General features: G+C 36.7%; 2 protein-coding genes and 1 pseudogene across 2 annotated transcripts; 2 read left to right on the forward strand and 1 right to left on the reverse strand.

Moving 5' to 3' along the window:
- The first annotated feature begins 14,061 nt into the window (after positions 1 to 14,061).
- Positions 14,062 to 14,739, forward strand: LOC125190181 (receptor-like protein 35). Its single transcript, XM_048087400.1, has one exon. It carries the CDS (start codon positions 14,062 to 14,064, stop codon positions 14,737 to 14,739), a length of 678 nt encoding a protein of 225 aa, XP_047943357.1.
- A 51-nt stretch (positions 14,740 to 14,790) lies between these two features.
- LOC125219375 (receptor-like protein 6) lies at positions 14,791 to 16,774 on the forward strand. Its single transcript, XM_048121348.1, has 2 exons — positions 14,791 to 16,003; positions 16,169 to 16,774. Exons 1-2 carry the CDS (start codon positions 14,791 to 14,793, stop codon positions 16,576 to 16,578), a joined length of 1,623 nt encoding a protein of 540 aa, XP_047977305.1. The 3' UTR covers positions 16,579 to 16,774.
- A 2,923-nt stretch (positions 16,775 to 19,697) lies between these two features.
- LOC125217769 lies at positions 19,698 to 22,802 on the reverse strand (annotated as a pseudogene).

Below are 22,802 nucleotides of genomic sequence, written 5' to 3' on the forward strand. Positions count from 1 at the left end.
TAAACAATTCGCTGTGTTCATTCTCCTTCATATTCGTGACTGCCTGTGTTTATATTCCAACAACTGGTATCAGAGCCTAAGGTTTAAGAGACAGAAATCACGACGGGGATCGACGGGAAGATTGCTGAAGTTCGACGGATCTGATTTCGGATTTTGGATGATGCAGATTGAGGATTACTTGTACGGTAAAGATCTGTTGAAACCATTAAAAGCCAAACGCGAAAAGATGGAACCGGAGGAGTGGGAGCTGCTGGACAGAAAAGCGATGAGCGCGATTAGGCTATCGTTTTCCAAGGAGGTGGCTTATCACACGACTGCGGCAAAGTCGACGAAGGAGATGATGAAGATCTTGGAGGATATGTATCAGAATCCATCAACGGCAAACAAGGTACATTTGATTAGACGATTGTTTAGTTTTAGAATGCAAGAGGGAAAGGAGGTGCAACAACATCTCAACGAGTTCAACATGATTACTTCGCAACTGAACTCTGTTGATATTAAATTCGCTGATGAAATTCATGCCCTAATTTTGCTATCGTCCCTGCCTGAGAGTTGGGCTGGCACAGTGACAGCAGTTACTGCTGCAGAGACAAACCTGACAGTTGACAGAGTAAGAGATCTGATGATTGGTGAGGAAGTTCGCCGGAAAGAATCAGGATCTTCTACTTCTGGTTCAGTATTGAGTACAGAACAGAGAGGCAGATCGAAGGGAAGGCAAAATCGTGGAAGATCAAAATCCAGAGGAAGGAGCCAATCCAAGAAGGATTTGGATCGAGTTAAATGCTGGAATTGTGATGAGTTTGAGCACTTTAGAAATAAGTGTAAGGCACCGAAGAAATATAAGAATAAGGATCAGAAATAGAAGAATACAACAAACGCTACCATGTCGGATGATGATGGCGAGGCGTTGGTCCTAAGTGTGAGTAGTCCGATAGAATCGTGGGTATTGGATTATGGAGCATCGTTCCATTCATGCAACAATAAGGAGGTAATGGAAAACTACGTTTCTGGCGATTTAGGAAAAGTATATATGGCTGATGACGAGCCCTTAGATATCATGGGAAAGGGAAACATGAAGGTAGTGACATCCAATGGATCCGTAATAAAACTGAATGGAGTCAGACACATTCCTGGATTACAGAGAAACTTGATTTCGATTGGGCAGCTTGATGCAGAAGGGTACACAGTAACATTTGGCTGCAGCAATTGGAAGATTACCAAGGGAGCTATGATAGTAGCTCGAGGTAAGAAGGAGGGTACGTTGTATACCACAATTAACTCCAAAGATTGCATTGATCTTGCAAGTGAAGCAAATAATGCAGATTTGTGGCATTGTCGTCTTGGCCACATAAGCGAGAAAGGGATGAAGATAATGTGCTCAAAAGGTTTACTGTCGGGCCTGAAAACAGTTGAAGTTGGCCTATGCGAGGATTGCGTGTTTGGGAAACAGAAAATGGTGTGTTTCTCAAGAGGAGGCAGAAAATTGAAGACGCAAAATTTGGAGTTGGTCCATAGCGATCTATGGGGACCAGCACATGTGAAGTCCCTAGGAGGCTCTGAATATTATATGACATTCATCGACGACTCCACTCGAAAGGTATGAGTTTATTTTCTGAAGAGTAAATCTGATGCGTTTGATACTTTCAGGAAGTGCAAAGCTCTTGTTGAAACTGAAACCGGGCTGAAGGTGAAGTGTCTAAGATCCGATAATGGAGGAGAATATGAACTTGCAGAGTTCAAGGAGTTTTGTGCAGAGAATGGAATTCGCATGGAGAAGACTGTGAAAGGAACTCCACAGCAGAATGGAATCGCGGAGTGCATGAACAGAACGTTGAATGAGCGAGCAAGATGCATCACGTTGAAAAGTGGATTACCAAAGAATTTTTGGGCAGATGCAGTCAACACAGCTGCGTTCCTAATCAACAGAGGTCCATCAGTTCCGTTGGAGTTTCGGATACCCGAGGAGGTTTGGACAGGAAAAAAGGTGAATCTATCTTACCTACGTATCTTTGGGTGTGTTGCTTATACTCATGTTAGTTCTGCTGAGAGAATTAAGTTGGATTCCAAATCTATTAAGTGTACGTTCATTGGTTATGGAGGCAATGAGTTCGGTACTTTGGGATGAGCAGAACCGTAAGGTTATTCGCAGTAGAGATGTCGTTTTCAATGAACAGGTATTATACAAGGATAGATTGGAGGCGTCGAGTTCCAGCATTTCTGAGCCCCAAGTAGTCGAGCTAGACATCTCAAACTCGAGTGGGAGCAAGGAGAGTCAGAATGCTGAAGAGGTGCTTGAAGAAAAACCAAACACTCCACCACCGATTATTTCGCTGCCTAAACAGACTAGAGAGCGACGTGCACCTGATAGGTACTCGCCCTCTAATTTCTATTTGTTACTTACTAATGGTGGTGAACCTGAATGTTATGCAGAGGCAGGAGAAGGCCCTGATAAACGAAGGTGGAAAATTGCCATGGATGACGAGTTTGCCTCTCTTCTCCTGAATGGCACATGGGAGCTTGTGGAACTTCCAAAAGGGAAAAAGGCATTGCATTGCAAGTGGGTCTATCGAATCAAAGGTGAAGCTGATGGTAGCAAGCGCTACAAGGCTAGGCTGGTTGTCAAGGGATTTGAGCAACGATACGGTATTGATTATACAGATGTCTTCACTCCTGTTGTGAAACTGACTACTATTCGTTTAGTGTTGAGTATGGTAGTTGCAGAAAATCTATTGTTACATCAGATGGATGTAAATACGACATTCCTTCATGGTGATTTGGAGGATGAGTTGTACATGACACAGCCTGAGGGATTCGTAGTAAAAGGAAAGGAAAATCTTGTGTGCAAGTTGAAGAAGAGCTTGTATGGTTTAAAGCAAGCTCCAAAACAGTGGTACAAAAAGTTTGATGGATTCATGATGAAGATTGGCTATAAAAGATGCTACGCTGACCATTGTTGTTACTACAAAAGGTTTGACAAGAGCTATCTTATCCTGTTATTATATGTTGATGATATGTTGATCGCAGGAGGTAATCCAAAGGAGATGGATAAGTTGAAAAGATAATTGTCTGAACGATTCTCCATGAAAGAGCTTGGAGAGGCTAATCAAATTTTGGGCATGAGAATCGAGCGTGACAAGGTGGCAGGAAAATTGTATCTTTCGCAAGCTGCTTACATTGGTAAGGTTTTGGAAAGATTCAACATGGATAATTCGAAGACACTAAGTGTGCCTTTGGGCAGTCACTTCAAGCTGTCGAAGAAGGAGTCGCCGAGTACAAAAGAAGAACGTGCTGAAATGAAGAAAGTTCCTTATGCTTCAGCAATTGGCAGTATTATGCATGCAATGGTGTGTACGAGGCCTGATATTGCACAAGCAGTGGGAGAGTGAGTCGGTTCATGGGTGATCCGGGCAAGCAACATTGGGAAGCAGTTAAATGGATCCTTCGATACTTGAGAGGTACTACAGAAAGAGTCTTATGTTTCAATGGCAAGAATGTCGAGTTGGCAGGTTATGTGGATGCAGACTTGGCGTCCAATGATCTTGATGGGAGAAGAAGCACAACCGGGTATGTATTTACTTATGGTGGTACTGCTATTTCATGGACTTCTAAGTTGCAGAAGACCGTTGCTTTGTCTACTACGGAGACTGAATATGTAGCTGCTACGGAGGCAAGCAAGGAGATGGTGTGGTTGCAGAGTTTCTTAGATGAACTTGGAAAGGAGAACAAGAGTAGCAGACTCTACAGTGATAGTCAGAGTGCTATTTTCTTGGCAAAGAATCCAGCGTTTCATTCTAGGACAAAGCATGTGGAGTTGAAGTATCATTACATTCGACACCTAGTGGAAATGAAAATCTTGCAACTTGAGAAGATACTTGGAAGTGAGAATCCAACATACATGTTTACTAAGGTGGTGACCTTAGAGACATAGCTTCAATTGGCCTTGGAACTTGAAGAGAATGTTAGGCGATGCTAAGCGGATGCAGAGATGAGATCACAAGGATATGGTGGCATAGGAGTTGTTAGTCTCCAAGTGGGAGATTGTTAATTATGGAGCCTAATCTCCTACCATATTTAGGATTTGTTTTCTAGAAGTATATTTCCTTGTGATAGATTTATTCCATAGAAGATATTTCCTTATGGAATATGTTTCCTAGTTTTACTAGAATTAGGGCTCTGTGCTTATAAATAGAGATGCTCCCTCATTGTAAAATCATCCTGAAATTATATAGTGAAATCCCTGGCTTGGCATCGCCCCTAGACGTAGATACACTTTGTATCGACCTGGGTAAACAATTCGTTGTGTTCATTCTCCTTCATATTCGTGATTGCATGTGTTTATTTCCCAACAAAATCGACATGAACCAGTTTGGTTAGGTTAGCAAAGGTAGATGGAATCGAACCCTTTAAACGGCTCTTAGCAAGAGTCAAAGTGATCAAACTAGGAAAATTGGACATCAAGTCAAGAGTGATACCGATGAAAGATCGTTATGATCTAATTGAAGAATGGAAAGAGAGCGCAATTGCCAAAACGACCTCTCCAAAGGGCCGGATAGAAAACAATGGCTCAAGCTCAGAGTGGTGAGGCTGGGTAAATATGATGATACAATGTGGCTCCATTTTTGCCTTTCGTGAAACGAAGTAATATTGACATGATCAAGATAGAGCTCTTTAAGCCCTGTTAGATTATGGACAAGCATCTCCAAATTTGGGTGCTCAAGGCTAATAGTACTGCGAAAGTCGCTGGAGATATCGAGACTAGCCAATTTGGTTAACAGTGAAATTTCGGAAGGAACTTGCCCAATAAAACCAGCATATGACAAATTCAAGTATGTCAAATAAGTCAGATTGCTGATACCTTTTGGAATGGCATCATTGAAGTAATTGTAGGCGAGGTTAAGCTTCTGCAGATATTTAAATCTGAAGAGGCTCGACGAATCCCCAATTCCACCAGAAATGGCCTCATCATCGAGGTGCAAAGTAACAACGTAGCCAGAAGCATCACACTCAACACCGTTCCATTTGCATCACTCATCACTTTCATTCCAATGCACTAGTTTTGTCGAAAGAGAAGAATCGAAGATCAACTCGTGCTTGAGTTGAAGCAACAAGATCTCCTGATGGCGAAGGCATTTGTTATTATAAGAATGAGCAGTGGAAATGAAGGAAGAAATCAGTATACAAATGAACAACAACTTTGGTAGCATTGTGAAAGAGGAAATGGATAATTCTTGTGTGTACATACTAACTTGCACTTGAGATAGCATGTTGCTTTAAATAGACAATCACGGTTTACTTGAAGTGAATAAATTTAAAATTCTGCTTTTAAATATACATATATCATACAAATTAATATTAAAAAGTTTGAATAAGTACCAATTTTTTTCGACTAAGAAGTGCAAATTTAGTTATATTGTTGTGGTTATGTTTTTAAATAAACAATCTATATTCTGTAAATTCCACAAGTAGTCTTATACTCCCTCTGTCCATGAAAAATAGAACACTTTGTGAATGACACGAGTTTTAATGTAGAATTGGTAAAGTAAGAGAAAAGGAAAAAAAGTAAGAGAGAAGTAGTGTTAGTGGAATGTAGGGTCCTTTTTCTTAGTAAGAGAGACGAAAAAAGTAAGAGAGAAGTTGTTGAAATTTGAAAACTTTTCTTTTGTGAATGTGTTTTATTTTTTCGTGGACAACCAAAAATGACAAATGTACCATATTTTTTGTGGACGGAGGAAGTATGATTTGGAATCGAAGAAAATGAGAGAATACATTTGTGGTTTTAACCAAAGCCACATGGAGTGAACTTGTTGTCCTTTAAAGTTCTACTCCAAGAATTAGAAAAAATTATACACCTTTAGTTCTGGCTCTGGAACTTTGAATGGTCATATTAGATTAATTGTTAATGTGACAAAAACATAATTTCTATTTTCATAATTATGTGGAAACGATTAGAAAAATAAAAAACGACTTGTATATTATTTTCTTTTCTTTTTTACTCTTAGAGTTTATAAAAAATTGTAGTTTTTGGTGACGTTTGGTATGCTATACAAAATAATATTGACATACAATATGGAATAAGCCAAAATAGTTGTTTAAGATTAAATTAGTTAAAGGGCTGAGGTGGGATAACTGATCGTGAGAAAAATTGAAATCTTAGCACTGTAGCAGCCCGGATTTCTAGGGTATAATAAATACGGCGACCTTTACCAAAACAGACTTAAAAGCAATAAGAACATAGGCTAGGGTTTCATTTAAAGAGATTTCACCAAGGTATTAAACAAACTATCAAGCAATAAGTCAACAGTTTAATCAAGAAAATCAATGAAGAATAGATATCATAAACTACGATCAAAAGTCAAGGGTTCGACATAAATTCAACAAAACCACAATATGTCTCAATCTTCTAATTCAAAGGGAATAAGTTCGGAATAACCAAATGATACTAAAGTGTTTCAAAAAAATTCAGCGGAAGCAACCAAGAGAAAGTGAAGCCATGTATGAAGACACGACTATACTCGAAGTTCAAAATATCCGTCTTATTTAATTAATGTGCTCAACACCCGCCACCGCTCGTCGCCGTTCAACCTGCATATAAGGAAAACACATGCAGGGCTGAGTATTTTGAAATACCCAGTGAACTCGTTGCCAAAACATTTTATTAGTTATGTCACCCTTACCATAGTGAACTCGAGTTTTTGCAGTTATCAAAAGAAATATCATCGAGTATCACAAAAATAAATTTCATAGACTGGCCAGTCAAACAAACTCCCCACTTTCTCAACAATCCATCAATCACAACATTTCCATAGTGTGACGAAAGTGTGGCCACACTTTTCACCCACGAGACCGGCCGACTAGCAAGGACGGCTCCCGATCCCACCGTGTACACTAGCCTGATAGGGTTTGCGGCCCTACTAAGTCCCGAATTCGTTTATACATATCCATAGCCCTATAGCCCAATGGAGCGAACTCACAAACTAGGCATCAGGCGCACAACATCATCAAAACAATCACAGGCATGGCATAACAGTTTAAACCACCCTTATCTCTCCACATTCATAAATTTGCAACATAACAGAGTTTAAGAATAAAGCCCACCTTGACTGCTTAGATTTCAAGTACGTTTCTCCATTTTGTTATCCGGCTTCGCAACCAAGGTTTCACCTTTTAATCACATACGCACATATCATGTATTAGTTTCAACATCAACTCCTAAATCATGCATGTCTCAACGCTTCCCCTTTTTTCCACCGATCCGGTTCACATTTATCATTCAAAACCAAGACACGTTCATCATATAATTTATACACTCAACAAATTTTAGATCTATCATCGACTTATGTCACACATGAGCGTTATTCATACGTCACATACACACACACACGCACACATGCACACGCACTTCCTATATACCATTTATCCCACTTTCACTCAATCTAGATGCATGAGGGTTCAAAAATACCGATTAATCGGTTAGATGGAGAAATATTATTATATAGGTACCTTTTCTTGCCAAAACGAACGGTAGAAACAAAGCAGAGACTTGATTCTTCAACAATTCTTGAGGCTCAAACTCTAATTCTTCTCAAAAGATGAAGAATTATTGGAGAAAAGTAGAAGAAAATTGAGAGAGAGTGGAGAAAGGGAGGAGGCGTGTGGTTTGGGGGTAGGGGGCGAAAATTTTGGGGGTTAGGGTTAGGTTTTGCTCTTATTTATAAGGTTCAATAAAATCTTTAGGTAATTAAATATAATACTCCCTCCGTCCTAGATAATTCGTCCCAGTTTTTCATTTCGGTCCGTCCCACATAATTTGTCCCACTTCACTTTTACCATTATTGGTAGTGGACCTCATATTCCACTAACTCATTCCTACTCACATTTTATTATAAAACTAATATATAAAGGTAGGACCCATATTCCACTAACTTTTTCAACCCACTTTTCATTACAATTCTTAAAACCCGTGCCCGGTCAAAGTGACCCGAATTATCCGGGACGGAGGGAGTATTTGGGAAGATTTGATTCTTCACAATTAAATAAAACAAATATTGTGGAGTAGAGAGGAAGAAACAAAATGGCGTGAATTAGGGTTTTCAAGCTAGGGATTTTCGAAAATCCTAGGCTATTTATTTAGCCAAGATTTTGTTTGGTATATTTTTTCGGAGTAGAATAAAATATCACGGAGCAAAATAAAAATAATAATCCTCCCATTAAAATTGGAAATAGGCATGCAATTGGGTTCTCCCATAAGGAATAGATTTTAAATATTAACTAAAATAAGATATGGGAAGATCTCCTTGAGGTATGGTAAGATTTGCTAGAATATTTATATTTATGTATGGAAGGAATCAAATAAGGGATCAATTAAACAAATAAAATAATTCCTTCTTCCCAAACTTAGGTGATTTTCAAAAATCACCATAGAATAAATATGGGTGTCGATTTTCTCATTGAGAAATAGAGAATAATTGGGTTTTGGATTTAATTTGGATAAATATCCCAAGAATTAAATTAAATCCGGAAAAATAGGATTTCTCTCCAATAATATAAAGGGGTTCGAAAATTTCAAAAATGAAAATGTGGTTAAAGTATTTATGGAAAATATCCTAATAATCTCACTCACCCTTAAACAATTAAATCACCACATAATTTCACCTTAAATTCAAATATTCATAAGCCACGTCATATACTCAACGAGTTTGACTTTTCAACCCAACCTCAACCCTAGACGCAACTTGGTCATAAAACTCATGAAATAAATTCATTCATCATTTAATTCACGTCTCCCACGTCATCAATAGTATTAAATGAAATTTTACGGCTCTAAAATTAGGGTTCGAAAAAGTGGGGTGTTACAAGCACTGTCGAGACCGACATAGACATATAATCATAGGATAATCGAACAAGAGATAAGAATAAATATAAGCTATTGTGATAAGGGTTAACCTCTTATCAAGTCGAGAAATAGAAGAAAGTCACGAGGAAACCGAGCCTCGTCGATCAATCCAGAGAGATAAGTGTTTATGCGATAAACTAAGTAAATAAAGGCAAATAATTGTTATTTCATTGATTGATTCCAAAAGATAACAATAGCCCTTTTTATAATATTAATGCTAACTTAACCAAGAAAAGATATGAAAATTCCTAATTTATCTAACTAAATAATGCAACTATGATTAATAATCAAATACTGAATGTATCATATTGTCCAATAGTGAGAATCGAATGGGGACTTTTTGAATAGGGAGGGATTCAAATCTAAACTTCTTATTGTATAAACTCATATACTACATCAATATACTCACACCGTATGGACTTTCTAATTTTGGAAGCTTCTTTCTCTCTAATGAGGTGGTAAGTATTCTCCACTAATAATACTTTAGAATCTTTTTCTTTCTTTCTCTCTCTTACTTTTCTAATTATGCATTAAAATCCGTGCCGAATCAAATGTTCATATTCTTTGCCCTTTGGATAGTAGTTATTTTGCAAATATATTTAGAATTGCTAATGATTAAATTCATTAATTTCTTTTAGAGCTGCAAAGACTTAGCAATTCACTTGAAGTCGTTTGAGTCAGTCATTTTGTTATAATTAATGGACAATATGAGAAGTACTTGACGGACTAATTATTATATAAAGACAGTATTATATCGTTTTCTTTCTTGTAAACTTTGTAGTCTTATTTAGAAACTTTGCAATGCCAATTAAAAAAGGCTTGTGATTTTCCAAAAAAAAAAGAGTGAATTACATATTTAGGACTTATACTTATCACGACGCGCGTTTGCGGTCCCTGTACTTACAAAATATTATTTGCGGTCTCTATACTTGTATTTATGCACGTTTTAAGGTTCTTTTCCTTCTTTGACATTTTTTAAGACAAAAATACCCCCAAATAAATGAAGGGCAAATTTATATATTACTATTTTCTCTCATTTTTCTTTCTTCTTCATATTTTTTCTTTCTTCTTTTTGTAAATGACTTGTATAATTACAACAAAAATTGAGATGATATTTGAAGAAGGATATTAGACAAATCAAATATTCAGCTAAGAAGTTTATTTTACATTATTTTGTTAGAATTGCGAAGAGATATTTCTGATGTGAGAACCCACATAAGTCGCGGGCGCTGCGCACTTGCTAAATACACACAACCAAAATTACCATAATTTCATACATTCCATTTATCGCTTATTATTCCTCACTTTACGATTGATTAGATTCAAATATTCACTTGTTGAAATTCGTCGTTCAAATTTTTAATCTTTTATTTACGGATCATTACTTATAATACTCCACATTTGAAGCATAATCACAAATACTCTAGTGTGATGAAGAAAAATGACGTGAAAATATAAAATTTATCATCATATGATTAAATTTCTCAAAAAATTTAACAGAATACAAGGAAATAAGATTAACAAACCCATAATTTTAGTTCTAATTTTATTATAGACAAAGGAAAAAGAAAGAAGGAGGATGAAAGAGAGAAAATAGGGTATAAATTTTTTCTTTGGGGGTATTTTTGTCCAAAAAAAGATCAAAAAGTGAAAAGAACCTTTAAACGTGCATAAGTACAAATATAAGGACCGCAAATGATATTTTGTAAGTATAGGGACCGCAAACGTTCGTCGTGATAAGTATAGGTCCTAAATATGTAATTCACTCCAAAAAAAAACAAAGGAAATTAGATGACTTTTGAAATGCGAGGATGACTTGACGAATGATTATTAAAGTTGTATCATCAAATTAATCATGACTTTATATATACTCAAAATAAATTATCCTTAAGTTGAAGCATTCTTCTGAAAATTTTATGCATATTCCGAGTACAATTCTTGTTAATACTTTTCGTCCATGAAAAATGGGTACCTTAAAACGATAAAATAGAACTATTTTTTATGGACCGAGGGAGTATATATTACTATTATATTTTCTTTTTGTTTATTTAATTTGTGATACAAATTCTACAATGGCTCCCAAATGAGTACGATATTTGTAGTTAGTGTTTACACGTGATATATAGCATGCAATTTCTCTTCCTTCTTCAAAATTGAATGTAAAATTAAAATAATAGTAATATTAATAAGAAAATATCTTAAGATAAATTAGACATACGAAACCTACATGAAGCCCACCAAACACAGCCTAGTTCGATCCACTTCCATGGGCCAAGAAAAGGGCTCATTTTACGGGCCAGTATAAAACTGGCTGGGCCCAAAAATTTAATTAAAGACAATTAACCCATTTTTTACCACAAGCAATTTGTGAACTTTTTGCCTATCTGCAAATTAGATTGCTACAAATATGAACACTGGATCAAATTAAAACTTATTCTTAAATCAAATTTAATGATAAATTAGAATTATTAGATTATGGTGATGAACTACTTAGATTACGCCATGTAACAGATTTACACTAAGATGTATTTTATGTGGGAAGGGTAAATTAAATATAATATATTATCATTGATATTCCTTAGAATAGTTCATGATTAATTTAGCAATTTGCCAACGACAGAAATTATAATGGCCATGTCACCAATGATTTTATGAGATGGAGGGAATACTATTTTTTCTATCAGAACTATAAATTTTTTTGCACTAACCACACGTGGACTAATTTGAAATCTTGGTTCACTGATTAAAGGTAGGGCTTCCTCTAAAAAAACAACTAAAATATAAATTTAATAACTTGTTTATTATATCAGTCTAAGTTGAGTTTAAAATTAATTTCCTACTACTAAACACTGAATCATCTGTGATCAGTTCCTTTTAGCTTAGTGATAATTTCAATGTTTTCGCCTTTGCATTGATTTTAAAGCATTGATTGTAGAGAAAGTGATGATCTATTTGTCAAATTTTCCACATGGTAGGCCAATGCTATTTACTACCACTAATATCGATAGTGTCAACTGCCAACTATCAACATAGACTCCAAGAGTAGACCTGAAAGTCTCTAAGAGGCTTATTTTGAATAGTTTTCTAAGTTGTTAAAAGTGATTGTATAACCAATATTTTTAGATTTGTTTTGTTAGTTCATGTCTTAACGATGCATGGGTTGGATGTGTATTTTTAAAGTTACAAGTATATGAACTAATTAATTAATTTAAATAATTTTATAATTATCATCATATATTAACGTTGGATTGTGATCAATTGAGATTTTTTATGCTAATTGAGAAATGAGATGCAATATCAGCCACTCATTTTTATTAAATGAGTGGTCCAGATTTCCACATGGAAAATATCTTTAGATTAATTAATTATGAAAGGGCAGAATGGAAGTATCATAGTAAATTTTATTCAATAAATATTTTTTTTAATTTTTAATTTTAATTTTTTATTAAATTTTTTTAAAAAAAAATTAAATTTTTTTTTATTATTTTTAAAATTTTTTAAAATTTTTTTTAAATTTTTAAAAATTTTTTTTTCATTTTTTTTCATTTTTTTATTTTTTAAAATTTTTATTTTTCAACTACATATACAATTCATGTCAACTACACACATATAATGTCAACTATGTGTACAATCCATGTCAACCACACACACAATTCATGTCAACTACGCACATATAATGTCAACTATGTGTACAATCCATATCAACTACATATACAATTCATGTTAACTACACAATATAATGTCAACTACATGTACAATTCATGTCAAATAGTATTTATTGAATAAAGTTGTTGACATTTGATGTGTAGTTGACATGAATTGTACACATAGTTGAAAAAAAAATTTAAAAAAAAATAATAAAAAAAACGAATTTTTTTTTTTAAAAATAAAAAAAATTAAAAAAAATTTAAAAAAAAATTAAAAATAAAAAAATAAAAAAAATTACAATTATGCCCCTCTGTTGACATAAACTACATGCTGTTGACATTTCACAAATATTCTGGATGAGTGGCCCATATTGCATCTCATATCTCAATTTAGCTAAATAATCTCAACCTAACAAGACCCTATTAACGTTTGAATACATAATTTTCTTAAAGTTAAACTTCAGAATCATCTTTTTATATATTTGATAAAAAAAAAGGATATAATCAAGATTGAATGTTTTATTCATGATTTAGTTAAAAACTTATGTTGATATTAAACTATTACTGTTTGAGTCATTCGGAGACATCCAAAATATTGGAATGATGTAAAAAAAATTAACATGTTTCGTGCACAAGATGACATGCATAAATAGAGAAATATACTATTATGAGTGATTAATCACTTAAATACATTAAAAAAAAACTAATTATAGAAGGTGGGTTGATGGGCTTGGTCCTGTGCCCAGTTTACCAAATGGCCCAATTAGAGCCCATCTTAACTGATGAGCCCAGCCTAGTTAGACAACTCTAGTAAGACCACCAAAACAGCCGTGACCAGGAACCTTTTAGTTTTAGCTTAGTGACGATTTCAAAGTCTTTGTCATTGCAATTGATTGTAGAAACAAACTGATGTACTGTTTGTTCAATTTTCCACATGGTAAGCCAATGACAAGTGACAACATATATAGACCACAATAGTTGACTTGAAAGACTAAGACTCTCTCTCCATTCATGAATATTTTTTTTATTTTATACTCCCTTCGTCCATAATAGATGACAATAACGGCATCAGATTTTAGGAGATGTTATTTTGTGTGTTCAGTTGAGAGAAAAATAGTACTAGTATATTTATATTATTATGAGAGATAACTTTTTTTTAAAAAGAAAATGTGAATGTTTTACGAGATTTTTTTTATTATTAACCTATATGAAAACCAATCATAATATGTAAACTTTTATAAAGTGGAAATATGAACAAAGAAAATGTTGTCACTCAATCTCTTATAAAGTGGATATATAAAAGCTAGAATCAAATGGACCGACGAGGCTCCATCAAATTCACAAAATTGTGGGTCATGATTTGTCTCTCAATTCTAAAGCAATATTTTGTGGTTGTACATCATCCAATAATCAAATATTATAATTGTAAATAAGCTCGACTTAAGTCTTCCCTTCCCTCATTTTTAAAGCACTTGTCTCAACTCAAGTCTTCCCAACAAAACATATATCTTCTTCTTTGCGATGGCAGTTTCTTCGCTTTTCCGCCTCCTTTTCTTTGTCTTCATCATAACATTTGTCGATGGCAAATGCCGCGATGATCAAAAAACATTGTTACTTGAGCTCAAGAGCGAATTAGTATTCGACTCTTCCATTTCGAAGCGTTTGGTGAAGTGGAATGAGACAGATGATTGTTGCAAATGGAGAGGCGTGGGATGTGATGACTCTGGCCGCGTTATCAGTTTGGAGCTCCAAGGTGAGGGCATCTCAGGCAGAATCGGTGAGTCATCAAGCCTCTTCCGGTTGACATACTTGTCGAAGCTTGACCTCTCAGGCAACTTTGCCACAAGTGAGATTCCTAACCAATTCCACCGCCTCCCAAATTTGGCATCCCTTGGTTTGTCAAGTTCAGGTTTCGTGGGACCAATTCCATCCACGTTGGCTAACCTAACTCAGCTAGTTGAACTCCACTTATCAAACAACTTCCTAACTGGTTCAATTCCTTCATTTCATAACTGCAAGAATCTTGAATCCATATACTTTAGTGATAATAAACTAAAGGGCTCACTTTCTCACTTGCATTTTCAAGGTCTTAAAAACCTCTCTGTTTTGGATTTAAGCCAAAATGCATTGAATGGAACCATCCCTCACCATCTTTTTACCCTGCCTTCAATTTCTTATCTTTTTCTAAGTTACAGCTAATTCAGTGGACAAATTGAAGATTTTCCCATTGTAAATGCCTCTAACCTTGTTATGCTAGATTTGAGTGGTAATAGGATAGGAGGTTTTATTCCTAACTTCTTCTTCCAGTTTCGAAACATGACCAGTCTCAGACTTTCTGACAACTTGTTCAATGGCACTTTCAAACTGGATAAGATTCAAAGTCTTACAAGTCTCTCTGAACTTATTCTTTCTAACAACAACTTGTCAGTTGACACAACCAACATGAGTTCAAATTGGCATCAATACCCTGATTTTCTTATGTTAGGCCTCTCGTCCTGCAATATGTACGGTTTCCCAAATCTTAGAAATGTATCACATTTGGTAAGTTTGGACCTCTCAAACAATCATATAGGAGGGGATATTCCTAGCTGGATTTGGGAGATAGAAATACAATCCTTGGATCTCTCTCTTAATCATCTGACAGATTTCCAAAAGCCTTATCGTATACCTAATACTATTCAAATACTTGACTTGCACTCTAACCTGTTGGCCAGTGAGTTTCCCTTTCTTTCAAAATCAAACTGGTCGAAAATTTATTCCCCCAATTTGTTTTTTCTCGCGGACAATAGCCTAACCGGAGTAATTCCAACCTCCCTCTGCAGTATATCTGGACTTGAGGTTCTCGACTTGTCTTTCAATGACTTAAATGGTAGCATACCTCGCTGCCTATTGGAAGAAAATAGTGTACTTAGAGGGCTCAATATTAGGGGAAACAATATTAGTGGTGTTATCCCTGATGCAATGAGAGGGAATTGTGTCCTAGGAGCCTTTGATGTTAGTGACAACAACTTAGGAGGGAAGATTCCCAAGTCTTTGGAAAATTGTAATGAATTATCAGTGATGAATGTTGGAAACAACAACTTTGATGGTAACTTCCCTTGCAAGGCACTGCCAGTGAGCTTGAAGGTTCTTGTGTTGCGCGGCAACAGATTCCATGGAGACTTGACATGCAATAAAAGTTGGCCAAAGCTTCAAATTTTGGATATATCTTCAAATCATTTCAGTGGCACTCTAGATTCAATAAACTTCTCGAGTTTGAGAGGAATAATGCTACAGAGTCCTACACATGTCAGGTACAACCGCTCTGATGACTCTAACATTATAGGTGACGGTGATTACTACCAAAATGACGTGACATTAACCATCAAAGGGATTGAGGTGAAGCTTGTGAAGATTTGGCCTGACTTTACATGCATTGATTTGTCTTCCAATCATTTTGAAGGAGAAATACCAGATGCAATTGGTAATCTTAGCTCCCTTTATCTTCTCAACTTATCCCACAACTCTCTCAGTTATGCAATCCCAAAATCATTAGGTGCCTCGACAGAGCTTGAGTCGCTCGACCTCTCTTCAAACAAGCTCACTGGGAGTATACCAGATGAGCTCACAAAACTCGGTTTCCTTTCAGGCTTAAATTTGTCCTACAATCATCTTACTGGACTGATCCCAACTGGTCGCCAGTTTCAAACGTTTTCAGCAGATTCATATGTAGGAAATGCGGGGTTATCTGGTTTCCCACTCAACGGGAGTTTCAACAACCCTCATCCACCAGCTGATCCATCGCCACCAGACGATTCAGAATCAAAAGACGAGGAGATTGAGTGGGAATATGTGTTTGTTGCGTCTGGTTATGTTGTGGGAATAGGAAGCGTCGCGTGGACACTGTTATGTTGCAGAAGGTTGAGAGAAAGATACTTTGAGAAGATAGAAGAGGTTGCTGACAAGATATTCTACGAGAGAGGAAGGAGAAGAAGACATGAAAGAAGAGTAAGAAGAAGAGAAGAGAGGAATGCAGTTAGAAGAAGGCATCATCAGTGAGGTTGAGCAATTTGGTGTTGTGTAATTTGGTGTTGTGTGAACTTTCCTTTTAGCAATGTTTGTTTCTCTTTGTGTGTTCCAAACTTCTATTGCATGATGTATTTTTCTAATATGATCCTTCGAACCAATTATAAGTGAGTTATATTCTTTTTTCGGAATCAAATTATATGTTAGTCATTTCCTATTTTGCTCGCAAGACCTTTACTTTGTTTTCAGTACTCTTCTTTATTGTCCTCCTACTTTAATCAATCTCTCGCTTAACTTATTAATCAACACATTCATAATTTCCGTAGCCAAAAAAAGTGTCTCACGTTAGGCGGGACACATGGAGTATAAATATAGAGAGAGGGTCACACTCGGGTAAAACTGTCCACTAGTGCAAAACTAAGAATTCAAATAAATAATAGGATTGCAAAATGGAAGGCTTTAATTATATTTCACGGTATTACTTAATAACTTTATCAGTGTAAGGTTAAAAAATAGAGAATAATATTGTAGGGATCAGATCGACATAATTCAGTAACTAATTACTGAGACCTCTTTGTTACACAACAATAGTGAGATGGTCAATCTCACAATTGAACAGGCCAATTACAACAATCAAGATACTAAGCACAAGCAATTACACAAGATGAAAGCACTAGTCAGATGAAATTACACAAGCAATAATTTCAATGTTTTCGTCTTTGCATTGATTTTAAAGCATTGATTGTAGAGACAAAGTGATGATCTATTTGTTAAATTTTCCACATGGTAGGCCAATGCTACTTACTACTAGTAATATTTATAGTGTCAACTGCCAACTATCATGATAGACTTCAAGAGTTGACTTGAAAGACTCTAAGAGGTTTATTTTGAAAAGTTTTCTAAGTTGTTAAAAGTCAATGGCTCTTACTTCGTTGCTCTGTCTCCTTTTCTTCGTATTCTACATAAGATTTGTCGATGGCCAATGCCTCGATGATAAAAAAGAGTTGTTGCTTGAGCTCAGGAGCGAATTTAGTTTTTCCATTCCAACTAGTTTTTTGGATTGGAATGAGACAGGTGATTGTTGCAAATGGGCGCGCGCGCGTGGGATGTGATGACTTGGGGCACGTTATCGGTTTGTTCCTCATCATCAAGGGCAAATCTGGCAGAATTGGTGAGTCATCAGCCCTTTTTCGGTTGACATACTTATCGAACCTTGACCTCTTTTACAATGACTTCACCACTAGTGAGATTCCTAACCAATTTCATCGCCTTCCGAATTTGACACACCTTGATTTGTCAAACTCGGGTTTCATGGGACCATTTCCATCCACTCTGTCCAACCTAACAGAGCTAGTTGAAGCTTGTGAAGATTTGGCCTGACTTTACATGCATCTCACAACCCTCTCACTGATGCAATCCCAAGATCACTGGGTGCCTTGAGAGAGCTTGGGTCGTTCGACCTCTCATCAAACAAGCTCACCGGGACAATACCAGATGAGCTCATAAAACTCGATTTCCTTTCATTCTTGAATGTGTCTTACAATCATCTCACTGGACCGATCCCAACTGGCCGCCAGTTTCAAACATTTTCGGCAGATTCATTTGAAGGAAACGCGAGGTTATCTGGTTTCCCACTTCATGGAAGTTTCACCAACCCTCATCGACCTGGTTCATCGCCATCAGACGATTTGGAACCAAAAGATGAGGAGATTGAGTGGGAATATGTGTTTGCTGCGTCCGGTTATGTTGTGGGATTTGGAAGCTTTGCATGGATTCTGTTATGTTTCCGATTATGTTGTGGGATTTGGAAGCTTTGCATGGATTCTGTTATGTTGCAGGAGCTTGAGAGAAAGATACTTTGAGAAGATAGAAGAGGTTGTTGACAAGATATTCTATGAGAGAGGAAGGAGAAAAAGACATGAAGGAAGAGTAAGAAGAAGAGAAGAGAGGAGGAATGGGCTCAAGAGAGACATCATCACTAAAAGTTGATTATGTAATTTGTTGTTGTGGTGTGAACTTTGGTTTTAGCAATGCGTGTTTTTTTTCGTGTGCTCCAAACTTCTATCATTAATCATATGATAAGGATAATTTTTATTTAGATCGAACTATTTGATTTTATATGTGCTAATTTTGACTTTTTATAAGATTAGACCGGCCTCTTTACAATCCACAATGATAGCTGGCTTGATTTTCGGATGGGTCGGGCCATATCTTTGTGATTTGTGGCCTGATCCCTCCTAACTTGATAAATTATGTCGTTGTCTCATTGGCTTGGGATAAGCCTTATTTTGGATTGGGTTCGAATTATGCTTATGTTAGTCTATAATAGGAAACAAACACAAAAAGATGAAGCATAATTCAAACAATAAAACGTTTGGAGGATTCAAGCCATCCGGTAACATGATAAATATATATCATTATTGATTATCTTACTAAAACATATATCCCTCATCTGCTATGAAAACAAACCGCACCCTATTTTTCTTCTTTTGAGAAAAACTCTTTACTCAAAAAAATAAAAATACCAACATTTCAATTTTGAATTAAAAAAAATCTAGTGATATATTTTAGCTGATGCAGTGGGCTTGATTTTTGGATTGGGCTGAGCCATGTCTTTGAGGTTTCACAAGATTTAGGCACATGGATCCGGGCCCAATTTCCTAAATTGATAAATGATGTGGTGGTGTCATGGGCTTTGGATAAACCTTTATTTTGGATTGGGTTTCATCGTAGTTTTGTCAGTCTCTGTCCATTTCTCTGAATTGGGCAATGCCCACATCTGTTAAAAGGAATAATATGAAAGCATTACTTGTATTTTTGAAGAAAAAGTCCATCTTTTCTGATAAAGGATAACAAACAATCATTTATCTCTAATTTGACGATGCTAATCTTGCTGAGCTAATGAGGAACATCACAAATGTGCCATTACAAAAGTAAGCCTTTCTCTTCTTATGCTTTTTTTCAATTTCAGTGATTGGCTGTTGAATAATTTGAAGCACTAGGGTTCTAAAATTTCAAGTTAATTGATATCATTTGTATGATACTATGATTCATGATTTCTTGCAATTATTATCTGTATTGATATGGAGTAAAGGCAATTCATCAAAAGAGCACCGTGAAGTGGGTGTGATTGATGATTGCAAGAGGCGATCTTGAGTTGGAGGATACTGTATTTATTTTATTGGGATAAAAGTAGAATAGACCTATTTATTATACTTATCTAATCTTATGCGGTTCGACTCTCTTTATTATTATAGGAAAGAGCCGACAAAGAAAACTCTGAATGTATACTCGACTCGATACATGGTAATTATTGAAAATACCAAAATTAAAGTGTAAATAAGGAATGCAACTAAACAGAATCTTGGAGAAGATGTGGTCATTGAATGTGACAATGAGGTTTGACAACGGCCCTTGAGAGCGATGGCGGGGTGATGGAGTAGGCGAGCCCACGATTCAGCCTCTATCTCTCGGCTCATTGGGGTACTCATATATCATTGCACTTATTTAGAGCAAAACACACAGACACAACATTAACACACAATGTCAATACATACACAAGCATAAATAAACTTACCAAACAGAAACAGCTTATGAAGAAAACACTATTGCCTCCTGGCTCGATTCCTGTCTATCATTCTAGCACGCCGTCTTCTCATGTCTCTGGCAATGAATATGCCTTCAACAACTTCTTCTATTTTGCTGAAGTATTTCTCTCTGAATCTTCTGTAAAATAGAAGTAGCCACACAATGATCCCTACACCCACAACGTATCCAAGTGCAGCTGATACGTATTCCCACTCTATCTCCTTCTTCTCTACATGTTCTCGCGGCGACAGGCCATTGTCGTTGTCATCGGTAGGACTGCAGCTTATGTTGAGAGGGAAACCACACAAGCCTGGATTTCCTTCAAAGGATTCAACAGGAAATGTTTGGATTTGACAGCCATTTGGGATCATTCCGACCAACTTATTGTATGACAGATTCAGCACTCCAATGAATGTGAGCTCTCCAAGCTCCATTGGTATATGGCCTGTTAGTTGGTTTGCAGAGAGGTCGAGTGATTCGAGAACCTTCAACTGGCCAAATGACTTTGGGATGCTTCCGTTGAGGGCATTGTGGGATAAGTTGAGATGGAAAAGTATGTTAAGATCACCAACTGCATCTGGTATCTTTCCATGAAAATTATTTTGGGAGAAATCAATGATAGCAATGTCTCCCCGCGCGTTGAGTAGCTCTAAATCTATCCCTTTCATGGTTACTGGCACTCGAGCTGCGTACGAATCCGACACATTCTTTATCATCATTCCACTCCAACTAGAGAAGTTCATTGATTCCAGACTTCCACCAAAATTATTTGAAGATATATCCAAAACTCGAAGCCTTGACCAGCTCTTGTGACATGACACTTCTCCATGGAATCTGTTGGAGCGCAAACCAAGAACACTTAACGTGGACGATAGCATGCATGGGAATGTGTCATCAATCTCGTTGTACCCAACATTCATGAACGCTAACTACTCACACCTTTCGAGGGACTTTGGGATCTTTCCTCCTAACTTATTATTGCTAAGCTCCAAATATGTTAGCCTGCACTCCATAGAAACAATATCTGGAATGTTACCGCTGATGTTGTTTCGCTTCAAATCAATCACTCCAACATTTTCAAGTAGGCCAACGGGGATGGCGCCACTTAATTTGTTGTCAGACAAGTCAAGATGTTCGATGTTTGTGACATTAGAGAGGAAGGTTGGAATTGATCCACTTAAACTGGTATTATTAAGAGACAAGGACCAGAGTGTAGATTCTGGAGGAATGGACAGCTCCAACTCACCCTTCAACTGATTAGAGCCTAAGTCTAGGATTCCTAGAGAAGCAGGGAAATGATAAGGCTTTTGCAGACCGGTTACAAGATTAGATGAGAGGTATAAAGTATCAAGTTGTGTTCCCCAAATCCAACTAGGTATCCCACTTGCAATACGATTGTTTGAGAGAATCAATTCCTCCAGATCCATATGCTTGATTAAATATGGAAATTCGGACAAGTTGCATGAAGCTAGGTATAGCTGTTTTAACGGGAGATGTTCGTATGAACTTGAGTTCCCACTGCCAACATCTACAGACAAGTTGTTGTTAGATAGGTCAAGGTTTGTAAGATTATTGGCAAGGCTTTTCAAGCTATCGAGTTGAAAAGTGCCAGTAAACTGGTTGTTTCCAAGATAAAGTAGCAACAATGAAGGGAGAGCATAGAGAGAGTGGGGAATGTCACCAGAGAATGAATTGGACTCCAAACTCAGCTGAGTGAGATTGGAAAGACCTTCAAATGACGTAGAAGAAAGTGAGCCGGTCAAAGAGTTACCAAACAAATCGATGTAAACCAGCTTGGTGAGGTTGGCAAAGGTGGATGGAATAGAACCATTCAAATTGCAGCGCATAAGAATCAAGTAGGTCAGATTCGGAAAATCGAACAAGTCCAGAACTGCTACTGCTGAATGATCGTTGAAGGATAGTTGAAGAATCGAGAGGGAATGGAGTTGCGTGAATGACTTAGCCAGAGGGCCAAGTAGATCACAAGAGACAAGCCTAAAGAGGTGAGGTTGGGTATATATGATGATATAATGTGACTCCATTTACTCCTTTCCTCAGATGAAGTGATGTTGACACCGTCAAGATAGAGCTCTCTAAGCCCTGTTAGATTTTGGACAAGCATCTCCAAATTTGGGTTATGAAGAACTAATGATTTAGGGTAGCCGGAGATATCGAGATAAGCCAACCTCTTTAAGGAATTTCAGAAGGAACCTGCCCACCAAAACTAGCATATGACAAATCCAAGTGTGTCAAATAAGTCAGATTGCCAATACCTTTTGGAATGCGATCAGTGTAGTAACTCATGTGATTAAGGGCGAGGCTAAGCTCCCGCAGATATTTAAATTTGAAGAGACTCGACGAATCCCCAATTCCACCAGATATGGCCTACTCATCGAGCTGCAGACTGATGACGTAGCCAGAAGCATCACATTCCACACCGTGCCATGAGCAACACTCATCACTTACATTCCATCGCACGAGTTTTGTTGAAACAGAGGAATCGAAGATCAACTCATCCTTGAGTTGTAGCAACAAGATCTCCTGATGGCGAAGACATTTGTTATTATAGGAATGAGTAGTGAAGATGAAGGAAGAAATCAGTATGCTGAACAACAAGAAGTTTGAAAGCATTGTGAAAGAAGATATTCATATTTCTGTTTGTGTACAAA

The sequence above is a fragment of the Salvia hispanica genome, chromosome 1 (assembly GCF_023119035.1).
Source record: "Salvia hispanica cultivar TCC Black 2014 chromosome 1, UniMelb_Shisp_WGS_1.0, whole genome shotgun sequence".
In the NCBI taxonomy this organism is placed as follows: domain Eukaryota; kingdom Viridiplantae; phylum Streptophyta; class Magnoliopsida; order Lamiales; family Lamiaceae; genus Salvia; species Salvia hispanica.

Bases quoted from the DNA above. Each gene is read 5' to 3' on its own strand.
- LOC125219375 (XM_048121348.1), top strand. From the start codon at position 14,791: ATGCTAGATTTGAGTGGTAATAGGATAGGAGGTTTTATTCCTAACTTC. The intron at 16,004-16,168 runs GTAATCTTAGCT...GTTTCCTTTCAG, and splicing joins AGAAATACCAGATGCAATTG to GCTTAAATTTGTCCTACAAT.
- LOC125190181 (XM_048087400.1), top strand. From the start codon at position 14,062: ATGGCAGTTTCTTCGCTTTTCCGCCTCCTTTTCTTTGTCTTCATCATA.